Source organism: Takifugu flavidus, chromosome 4 (genome assembly GCF_003711565.1).
Source record: "Takifugu flavidus isolate HTHZ2018 chromosome 4, ASM371156v2, whole genome shotgun sequence".
Classification (NCBI taxonomy): Eukaryota; Metazoa; Chordata; class Actinopteri; order Tetraodontiformes; family Tetraodontidae; genus Takifugu; species Takifugu flavidus.
The window spans coordinates 8,077,410-8,089,448 of NC_079523.1; the positions used below are offsets into that span (position 1 = coordinate 8,077,410).

The 12,039-nt window shown below is 44.4% G+C and overlaps 1 protein-coding gene across 2 annotated transcripts in view; it reads left to right on the plus strand.

The window, feature by feature from the left end:
* syn2b (synapsin IIb) overlaps window positions 1-12,039 on the plus strand; it is a 42,683-nt gene that overhangs the window by 5,418 nt on the left and 25,226 nt on the right. The window contains exon 1 of one of the 2 annotated variants that reach the window (XM_057029085.1): window positions 4,054-4,238. The exons of the other annotated variant lie outside the window; for it this stretch is intronic. Within the exon in view, the coding sequence (XP_056885065.1) occupies window positions 4,186-4,238 (53 nt within the window). The 5' untranslated portion in view covers window positions 4,054-4,185. Of the gene's footprint in view, window positions 1-4,053; window positions 4,239-12,039 lie in introns of those variants that run through there. 2 annotated transcript variants of the gene reach the window in all.

The following is a 12,039-nucleotide window of genomic DNA, read 5'->3' on the forward strand; positions in this document are numbered from 1 at the left end:
CAAATGAATTCTCTCACACACAAGCTTTAAAAGGTCTCATTAAACATTCTAATAAAAAACAGGTTATCGTTCAACTCCAGAGAGAAAAACAACGATTAGTCGTGTGTGTGACACTGAGCTCATTTTTAATGATGTTTGCAAGCATAATTGCAGGAACAACCACTTGAACATTCGCGTCAAGGGACTGGAAAATTTGTGAATCGCATATATTGACTTGCAGAACTGAGAGAGAGAGATAAGCCTATTACTATGCACGAGACGTACCTCAGAGGAATCTAAATGCCATCAATCTGCAGACCAATCAGCATCACATCACCTGTAAAGGGAACAGTCCGCTGTTGCCATGACAACAACGATTCCTCTTCAATAAATCGGAACATTTTCTGTTCGAAAAGAGACACTTATGTGATCGCACAGTGCGTTGCTGCAGACAGGTCTCCTCCATTTGTATGTCTAATACAAACTGGACAAAGAGATCAAAGGTCAGACGTGGACCCTGTTTTATATCTCCCCTCTCTATCACATCTCTGTGATTACAGATTTTATGTTCATCCAGCTGGACCATCTTTGTATCAGGATCCTTATTGGCTGACATGACTATGTCAAACCCCAGACAGATGATAATCAGACCATCAGACAGATCAGAAAATAGCTCCAAGGCTCTTAAAACAGCAGAACAGAAAAGGAGCAAAGGAGGGAAAGTGTTTCAGTAGACTGACCATCCATCAAGCGAGCCTATGGAAGCACACTTCCTCTCTCAAGCCTTGCTGGGATGATGTGATTTAGTTGCTGCAGGTACAATTGGATTACTCTGGCCACATGATCTACTTTGGCCCTGGTAGATGTTTACCCCTTATTTTGTCAAAGGAAGAAGACAGACATGGGCTCAAGCCAGAGAGGGAGGCAAAAGTCTCAGTAAACCAAAGTGCAAAGATGTTTTTTACGCACAAAATTGGTTCGATTGTCAGCACAGACAACCGAGAAGGAGCATCGATCTGCTAACACTACTGAAACACTGCAGAGCTGTGTTGCATCTATATTATTGATAGTATGTTCCCCCTTAGCCTACCGGAACGTGCAGTATTGTTGTTTTTTAAATTATTACACCAATAAAGATCCTTTTATTATCGAGTGGATTTCTCATGGCTGCTTCTATGTTAGAGCAGAGTCGGAAATATAATAATCAAATAAATAAAGACAAAGTTGGCTGAATTTTAGGTATAATTTTATTATTTTGGTTGATTCAGGGTAGGAGATCATTTATTGTGAGATGTTATCAGGCCTGGAATCACTGGGAGGCAGCACGTTCATCATCATTCTCCTGGCTAATTGTTAGTTTCCGTCCAAATAGGATCTGAAGGATGGTGTTCTTTGCCATTGCCTCATGCGGGCACGGGGATTAGATCGGGTCACATCTCTCTATTCACATATTTACTCTCTTTCAAACTCTTTTCTGTCATCTGAAACCCGTCCAAGGAAACCTCTTCTGAAAAATCTTATCGGGTTACCATGGAAACACATTGTATTTCAGGGTTGACCAGCATTTTGTAGAAATCCTGCACCATTGTTGTCCTTTCCCCTTTCCCAGCTCCACCAAAATACTCTCAGACTGCCTGCGAGTCTGGCTTTTAAAGTTTCTCAATCCATGAAGCTTCTGGTTGAAAAGCTGTCTGGGAAATAATGATCCAACACTTGATGATACGCCAAATTATGTTCTTGAAGAAGAAAACAGATGACACACCAAAGAAGCTGCCATCGACTGTTCATTTCAAATATCCTGTAGAGATCCTGATTGGTTCAGGGTCTGTTTTTATGGTTTTTATGTCTTCGGATGCTGTCGGCCGAGCCGGCCCGGCCAGATCTGTCCCTTCCGTGCAAACCTGGTGTCGTGCTGTTCGTGCAGCTGATGCAGACACACACTTGAACTTCATATTATTTACATATGGTTACTAGGTTGAGGGGATGATGTGCCACTTCAAAACCACGCTGCATCAAGAGTTCTGTACAGGTCGGAGGTCTAAATGACAATAAGCATTTGTGCTGAGCATAAACATGCTGTAATGTGATCAGCCCAGTAGTGATCCATTCAGGTTTCTTTTTCCTGTCCAGCATGCAGCGATTAGTCATTGAACACAAGGCTGACAACAGAATTGAGACAGACCCTGAGCTGTGAGGAGAGAAGGTTTTGGGTTTTGCGAGGTCTGTCCTCCTCATTAAGCTACAGTAGTGGCTGGTACCTTTGTAATCTGGCTGGGAATCTGGAGGGTATCGGAAATTTTGAAGAGGAGTACCGGTACATGAAATAACAGAGGAAGAGGGAAGAGGGAAGAGAAAAGATGTACTGATGAGCTGTGGAGGGAGGGCAGGAGACAACAGGCAAAAGGTGAGTTCAGTCAAAGGGAACACACTCCATCCATAATCATGAGCCGCTTCTGCTCAATAACAAGTTCAGCTCCCAACTTTTGCTCCCCTGACGACGATCCGGAGCAGCTCGCTCTCACTGTCAGCCCAGTCCATGTAATGAGAGGCTCCTCATCCTTCGACGGATTACTGCAGATAGATGTAAAGCCACTCTGAGCTACCGGCCGACTCACTCAGCTCACAGTTGTTTGTACGCTTGCACTTTTTCGGGACTTAATTTTACACAAAAGGTCAGATAAGATGGTGGTATTTTCTTTGGAATGGCTCTCAGACATCCATTTTCATGGCTGTTTCGTCTGTTTGTATTTCATTTTCTGTGAAATTGTCAATTTATGTGCATTTTAGATTTTAATATAGAATCTTTTTGTGCGGCTCCTGGCTGTTTTTTGTGACTAATATGAAGTTGTCACACAGAGGAAAGCCATCATCATTAATCACATCAGAGGCCTCGCGGACCTCATCTGTATCTGAAAACCCTCATTGACTTCAGAATGATCCAGACAGAGCGTCTCACTGAAGATGAAGTGGTTTTGATAATGGCCTTACACTGTATATGCAGAGCTCCACGCATTCCTGCACCCATCTCCATCTGTTCTTCAGCGTTTTCTAAATTTAGCGTCGAAAATGGTTTCGCGCCAAAACAGTGACAGTGTGGATGACGGCGTACGGTTCGGTTCTGCCTCTGAAGTGAACCCTGATGAAAGTGAGCTTTGCCGTGATCAATCTGTCGTTCAGCAGCACTAAAGGGAACAAATGGAGCCAGGGAGCAGCGGCTCCGCCTGCTTATGAGGTCTTTAGCAGCTGCACCGCTGCATGAAATGGAATTTCTTTGACTACTTCGGTGGCCCACAGATATATATTTGTGTTTCTGGGCTGCTGTTATATTACACTGCTGCAGATAAATGTGTCATTAATACATTTCCTCCTCCGGCCCTGTAGTTGTCCAGCAAAGCTGTGCTTAAGAAATGACTAAACCGGCTAAAATTTCCGATACCCTCCAGTCACACAGGTGATTTATTTTATTTCTGCTGCGATGACATCATAACCATGGAAACAGATGGGAAATGAACACCAGAGTTTAGGACAAAGAAAAGGAGGACAGTAAAAGGACCGTCGCATCAGTAATTGGCTGATTTGTTTTATTTCCTTTATATGTTTTTTAGTAATAGTGATAATCTTGCTTTCCTTTAATATCTAAATGAAAAACAACAAGCCTATACTCAGTTTCTCTCCTCGCTTGGGCTGCAAAGCGTGCTGTGATGGGTTCGGCGTGAATCTGCTGATTTGGAAATGCAATATGCTCCAACGGCACCCGTTGGTATACACAGCAAACACACACAGAGTGATGGTAGAACACCCTGGTGTCATCTTGGCAGCGTGTGAAAATGAGACTACAATGTTCCATATATTTCAAATGGCCTTGCTTATTAGACTACACGGCAGATCTGAAACTCTAGAAATTTTGTTGCCTCCAAAGATGATTTCATTTCAGAATGCTCATGAAATATGCAGCGTTTTGCACCAAAGCAAAACAAATATCAGAGTGAGTCTAACTGCTTTGGTCCATTTTAAAGCGGAACGTTTGGTTGGTCCATCTCTCGCAGCTGTTCCGGGAACATCAACACCAACGCTTCCTCGTGTCCTCGGCAACTCGAACCACAGGCTTTTGTTTGAACAGACAACAGAACCGTCCAGTTTGTTTTGGACGGAGCTGAGGTCGGGATTTTGAAGCGGCTCAATCCATCGCTCTCAGGGTTCCAGCAGATGCCTTCGCAGGTAGTTCTGGCTGTAGATGTGGATCTGGGTGCAGATGTACGGTAGGCACGTGTGAGCGTATTCAGTCATGCAAATTCATGTGTTTAACACGCTGCTCTGCTGAACAGTCACATGATGTCTCAAAACCCTTTTATGATTCGGCTTACAGAACTGGATGAGCATTATGCAAACACATATGTAAGTGTGTATTTGTGTGTATATATATGTATGTGTGTGTGTGTGTGCGTGTGTGTGTCGTGACCAGAAACTATCCTCCCTCTTGAGCACGTCTCAAACACCCACACTGATGCTTCGTGCTGCTTCTGTCTTTCCTGTGTGATGTGAGTGAAAAACTGTCCAACAAGAACAGCTCAGCCCATCCGACCCCTCAGGAATCCTCGAAACACCGACATCCGACCGGCAGAACACGAGACTCGCGGTAATGAGGCTCCTCTGGCCACATCATTAGATCATCTGCTTGCAAATTTCCCCTCACAGGTGGTGCAGCTTCCACAGAGGTTGGATTTAATCCTCAAATTTGGATTCTAAAAGCCACTGACTGTGGTCCCAGACAACAGGGACAACAGGAAGCTCTCCTGATTCCACTCTCTGCAGATCTGCTGGAGGCCAAGTGGACTTCAGGTGTTGCGGTGTCATAAACAACAGGGAGACATGGAGATGACCTCAGAGAGCCGGCACTCTCACCCCCTGGGGTCCAAATTAATATTGGCTGAATCCACATGAACCCTTCTGCAAAAGCGTGGATCAATACTGAGAATTCATCGTTCTTTAAACAGAGCAGTTTAGCTTCTCTCTCACCATCAGGAACGTTCCCCAACCAAGATAAACTGTGATTCAACATGAATAGCTCTTAGCTGGAGGTCGCACTCGCGATAAGCTACCTGACTGGAGACAGATGACCCTCTAGGCAGAATCAGCAGCAGTCCTTTGTGACGGTTTATTGCTTTTCTGGGCTAATGGACTGATTTCAGATGAGCAGAAGGGAAACTGCCTCCATATTCACCTGCCCCTCAGGCTGTTGTTTCAACAAAATATGTCTGCTGACTATGGCAGCATGGGGCTTTTTAAAATATTTACTCAGTCTTTGTGGGTTGTAACGGAGTAAAAAGGATCTCCATCAGATGTATCTACAGATATCAGCTCAAGTCAACATTCCAGTCATCAAAGGGGAAAGTGAATGGATTATAGATTCACTCGCTGCCGTTTGTGTGACGTGACCTTAGGAAAATCAGACATTTTGAGATCAGGTCACTGTGAGGATCCACTGGAGGAGGCTGAATGCAGGTATCCTTCAGGGGACTGAATATTCATAAGGAATGCTTCAGAATCACTGCAGAGTGTCTGAATTTAATAACAGGCAATTAACAAGGCAATTAGCATAGCTACAAGTCCCACGAATGTCAGAAATCAGGAGCGATTAATCTTGTCTGATCCTCCGGGAGATAAAGTACATGTTTGAATAGTGTTCTTCTGACAGAGATCAATGGAACAAACAGTATTATGTTAATCTTTGATATCAGAAATCCTGCAAATGCTGCATTTTCATTGTTAGTTGAATAGTTTTCAATTGATTCTTAATCAAAACAGTTCTGCAAATGGGAATAAAAGATTTTGAACTTCCTGTGAACAAAAACCTGTGAAAAAAGCGTGTTCAAAATGGTGATGACAACAAGAAGCATAAAACAATATCACCCAAAGGTGTTATTTTTAATAACAGGGTACATTCGGTTTAATAAAACATCGCGTTCTATAATGAATTAGAGCCAAAGGACAAATTGTCTTTGAAAATCACATCATAACAAGGAAATATAATGTAATTGAACGAATGTCAACATAACAGAGAGAATGAGAGATGAGGTGTGTTGCCATGACACTGAAGCAGAGTGTGACTGACAAGGACGTGACAGTTGGGGACAGGTTGAATTTTCCTAAAAATCTCCGAATGGTGACCGGGGACCCGCGGACACGTGTCGCCATCGTCTGCCCGAGCACCATGTCACATGACTGCCCCACGGCTGCGGCACTCAGCCATGTCACGGCCCGATGAGCTCCCTCCCTCACACACACACACACACACACACACACACACACACACACACGCACACACACACACAAACACACACACACACACACTAACGGTAGGAGGACAGTGGAGAGGACCTAGCGAGAGGTTTCAGGGCAGACAGGAATTCTTCCTTTTGCACGTGCGTACATGTTCACAGCAGCTGTGTGTGCCTGGTCAGGTGACCCAGAGCATGCAGATAACCTGTTATTAAGCTTTTCAGTTATAACGCCACCATGAATGACTCGTGTTGCCTGTTCAACTCGTGTGGAACTGTTGAATGGCGAAGCTTCACGTCCAGCTCAGTGCGCTGGACTAGCCGTCTGTTTAGTCTGTGATGTGATGAGACATCTCCCTCCCTAATCTTGCCCTTATTACCCCAACTGTCAGTCTCTTTTAGAGCTGGTAAACATCTTAATTACAGGGCTGTGAATGGACTTCTGCCAGTGAAACGGCAGTCATCGTCCAAATTGTTCTTGTCCCACATGGCTGTGACAATACGGGCAACTTATGACTTTTCATGGGGGCAACACTAGACCCACAAACACAAGTCGGTCAGGCTGTCAAAGAGGATTTAAGCACATAATGAAAGAGCACGAGCACATGAGCACATTTTGGGTCCCAGTTGAGAGCATTCTGTAGTGCTATTTTTACTGGAATAAAGAACCTATATGGTTGGAATACTGTATTGCAGTACGTTGCTGCCCATTGCGAGCCTAAATGGAGTGTTTGGCATAGAGTTGGTTGACATCCCAAACAGCCCTGAAACAAACTGACTCTTTTACAAAAAGAGAGATGAAATTGCTCTGGACAAAGCGACAGAGGTCATGGCGGCTGTGTTTTTATGTCAGGAACCACTTTTGGGTTCCGGCAAATGTCATTTCACCTTTTCCCTTCCTGATGAGTTTGTTTTATGGTGTAAAATTGACTTATAACATTGACTAATACTCACTGTCTAAAGTTTGTTTAGTGGCATTTGCACTTTAAGTGCTGCAGCGATTCTCATAGTGGAGTTTGGCATTATTCATCAGTGTCTTATGCTATGCTGTGCTTCATGGAAGGAGTGTTAGCTTAGGCTTAGCCCGTTTACATTATTATAACCTGGATCATATGTGTTTGGCAACGTTTCTCCACGCGATTCGTTAATCAAAACAACTCTGGATTTGATCACATTGTGACACGATCATTTCCAGGGTGGTAATCATCACGCCACACTGCATACTGGTCTTTCTGCCCCACTGGGCCTCGCTGCTCAAGCGCGTTCCACGAGCAGGAGTTAATACCCCACCGACAAGACCCCTGACAGCCTCGTTCCATCGAGCCAAACGGTATTAATGAGCGAATCGTTCAATTATCCATGTGTGCTGTGGAGAAAGATGTAAACACACAAATTGATACATTCATCACTTTGTACACTGCTGTGTGGAGAGATGCAAATGCGCTTGTTTGCTTCCAGCTGTGCGTCAAGTCACACATTTACCTCTACATTTTTGACACACGCCCCCCTCCCTCCATTCTCTGGACGGAAAATAAAAGCATGAAAGTGTAAGCCTATGATGCATGTGCCTCTGTCTGTGTGTGGGAGGGTTGTTTTAGTCCTGGCTGAGTGATAAATGGGAACTAACAAGACAGTTTTCATCCCTTCTAACCCCAACAAAAATGGCTTCTGTGATTCTACAGGCTGTGCAGATCAACTGCTCAGAGAAAAGCAGCTCTTTCATGCTGTCATGAGATCCTGCACTCGTTAGCGCACCGCTACACGGTTCACTTCTACGCAGATGACTGATGTGTGATTTTACACATTTTACACACAGGTGAAATTCAAAGCAATAGAAACAATGCAAGCAGCATTCAGAAGCAAAAACCAGCGATTTGAGGGAGAGTCATGACATTAGCCACTACTTTTGTCTGTTGTTGAACACAACTTTAGTCTGAAGAAGGAGAGAATGCGTAGCTCCTGTCGCACATTTTTGTTGTTATTTTTTAATAAATGAAACTATAGTACTAAACTACCCTCTAATTAAGAGGGTACAGTAACTGGCGCCACCACATCAGGTTTTTTAAATCAGGTTTGAGGCCTGTGAATTAAAAGCTAACGTTGGGATTGGCAGCACAGAGGCCCAAACGCCGGCTGCCATAATGATGATAATGATAATGATGGTTTTGGGTGTTCGGGTCTGGTTTAGAAGAGTGCCAAATGATTGAAAGCAAGAAGCAATTCATGGACATTCTGTGGTAATAACTGCAAATGAAAGAACACGGCCTCCCTTCATTCATCCTCCATTTTAAAATTCCTTCCTGTCTATATTACTGAGTGCTTTGTTAAACAATTCATTTTTTTGGACATTTGAGGCATGGTAATCTTATCATCCGGTTTAATGGAAAGTCTGTCATTTGAAGGATATAATCTGTGGATTTTAATCAGAATTTAGGTGACATTTGTGTCGTTACATCATCAGAGAGCTGAGAGTCACAGGTGTGACTCTAAAGTGGGATTTTGGCAGCCATACGGATTATTTCAATTTTGTAATTGTGCTAACGGGAGCATTAATTTCCCGAATAAAGCGTTCATTAGGATGCAAATGTCCAGCGCTAATGTCTCCCTGTAACCCCATTTTAGGTGTTTTCAACATGGCTGGAGTCTGTCAGACGCTTGTGCCGCAACTGGAAAAACAGTCATTGAGGTATTGACTGAGAAAGTGACCTGGCTTGTTAGAGGTCTGGTGAGCTGCCAATAGCTGGGAAGAAAAGGTGAATGGGTTTTCTGAGTAATGGAGCAACTACCAAAGCTTTGCTGTGACATTTTGGATGGAAAGACTATATTTGCTCTTGTTGCTTTGTTATTTTTAATGCAGTTAAAAAGGTCATTCAAGGCTGTTTTATGTGCTGTACCTCCTGTAGCCAAACAAGACTCAAATATTCTCGCTCCAGTCCGTGTTCGTGTGAAGGACTTCTGGCCGTCTAAGAGAGTCCCCACGGGGCCCAGGATGAGCCGTCTCCAGCTTCTTAAGATGGCGCTGGTGTCCTCAGGTGTTAGTCTGTCGTAGCTCCACCTGCTGGGAATAATACACCGCGTTCCCCTCCCACCATCGGTGCAGTTGGAGAGTTCGTCTCCCTCCGGCCGAGTCTTTGGAGCGCAGCGGCGTGTGCCAACAGTACACAGCGTAGCTTCACCCTAAAACAGGCCCTGATATTTCCTTTTTATGGCCCAGCCATTTAAAACAACCCTCCAAATGGATGCCAGCCTTTCTATACCTTAATCCAGCCGCAGTTCACTTAAATCCAAACACTGCTGCTCCACCTTATCATGACTGCATGGTGTCGGCGGCTGCAGCAGATAATTACGTAGCTCTCAGTGGACACGTGCCGAATCACCTTCTCTGACATCTCTTGTGGAAATGTCTCCCTTACTCTCTCTAAAACAGGGGTGCCGGTGACACGCCGCATAAAACGCCGCCGAGCATCATCACGGCATTCAGCAACCGCTGTGATGTCGATTGCGCAAACACATTACGCGGCGATGAGCGATGTCACGGTGTATATGCTAACAAACGGGGGAGGAGGGGTGAAACGGAGGGCTGGGTGATGCAGAAATTAGAGGCTAGTAGGATGAAGTGTAGATCTCCATTCTGGTTTTAATGGCCATCAAGTGCCTGTTGGGGATGCAGTAACTGCAGTTTATCCATAGTGGGAAGGGTGTTTTAAAATTTCTAAAATTCAAGCCACGAGCAACCACGGCGTGCGTGTTCATGACGCCCGGCCTGACTTGCTTTCCAACAAACCAGCGGGCTAAAGAGGAAGGTCGGAGGTGAGCAGCCTGCAGCTCCCCATCAACACCAGTGTTGTTTCTGCACTAATTTAGAGATCTCACAGAGCTTTTGCTGCAGCGTTTCACGTATAATCATATTTTTTGGCCACAAGAGCTAATTGGTTTACTCATTAGTCGAGAACTTTGAAAATCTAGCAGATGGGCATAGGAACATGGCTAACAGTGGCATTTCCCACACATAAGCTTGTTTTAGGTGCACAGATGCTCTTCTGTCTCCCAGATGATCCATGCCAACTCCTATTTTTACATGCAAATAAGCTAGCAGCTATTGTGAGCCCGGATCTTTGTTCCGTAGGCGGCTGTGCACCTTTAAAGCTAAACTGTAGTTCACTATAATCTGCTTGTAGAAACAAAACTGCTGGAATCGTCTCGTCCCAGCAGGCACAGGACAATCAGTAGACGCCCGTCTGGTTGAGGTGCATGAAAAGTCTTATTTGTGCCAAACCAAGACAGCTTTTGATTTATCTTCCTCCCGTGCTGCTGCAGTGAAACTCTGCCTCAGCATGATTAAAGCAGTCACCTTGCTGAGGGATGACTCAGTTGTTTTGGGTTTTTCAGACTGCAATTTAGACAGATTTTCTCCTGGAGATTGTGCATCTCCTACAATCTCCCTCTCCAAGGATGCATCAATTATATAGCTGACAGGCAACAAGTGACTTTTACACATGACGGGTGACTTTTTATCTTTAACTCTATCTCAGGATGCAGATGAACCAGGTTATTTTGGGAGTCAAGTGTTTTCCAAATGAAGACACGGAAACAACTGATCATTTTAATTTAAAAAAACAAAGCCATGTTGCAAAAAAATGACATTATTAAATTCCTTTATCTTCAGTACAAAATCTGTTTCTGGAGACAGCGTGTCAAGATGGAGGAACATGCTCATTAAAAATACACAAGTTTTGATGGCGAAGCACTGAGGTACCAAAGAATAAAGAGGCAAGAAGAAGAAAACTGTCAAATTACAGAGTACAAACACACACACACACACACACACACACACACACACACACAGTGAGGGAAGTGAATGACAGAAGGTGTTGCAGCCTTCTGTGCCACAGTTAAATAATTCAAGCGACATCTTCACCTCGGGGCAGAAGAGATGAGCCGCTGACTGAGAACTTTATGTGCTGAGCACGTGCAGCCGACCCAGCCAATCACAGCTTGCTCCGTCCGTACGCCGTCCTCAGATGCTAAAAGTCAAATATGAGAGGGAACATTAACCCTCTGCGGTCAAAGACTGATCCAATCTTTGCTTCCTGTATTGAGTCAGGGGGCTGGGGGTCACACCAGCCACCTCCCCACTTCTGTAAACCTGCTCTTCCCTCCCTTTTCCTGACACGACAGCAGAAGATCTGAGCCTCTTCGCAGCTACCTTTGCTCAGCGCCGCGCGTCACAGACTTTTGTTGCTGGGTATACAGCAGCCAGCTGTTCAGTATGCAGCGGTCATTTCACTTCCTGCCTATTGATCTAGTTGTGTCGCTTGGGTTACATTTTGATCAAATTCTGTCTAGATGTTTGGGCTGCTGCTGTTTTGGTTAATTGCATGAAGTCTTTACATCAATAAAAACATGCTTATATGAGAACTGGGTGTATCTTTCTTTATACAGAATTGCTAGAACCCTTTTAAACAATGACATCCTGTGACGTGCAAATATGGGCGACTCCTGGGCCCTGGAGTTAATGGCTTCTACTCATTATCTTGCTCTGACATTGTCTGACTGCACCTACAGGAAGAATATCTCTGCCGGTTAAATAATTAGCCTTCCTGCAGACCTGTAGCTGGCAGCCCTTTCAAACTTGGTTATTATCTCTCTTACTTGTACTTGGGAGCAGGTGGTAAGATGTCTGATTTGTTGCCTGAGCAACTGCAGCAAAGAGAACAAGTGTCTAAAATATTAAAGAAGCCCTCGACCCAACATAATTATCAGCCCTCCAGTACAACTTTAT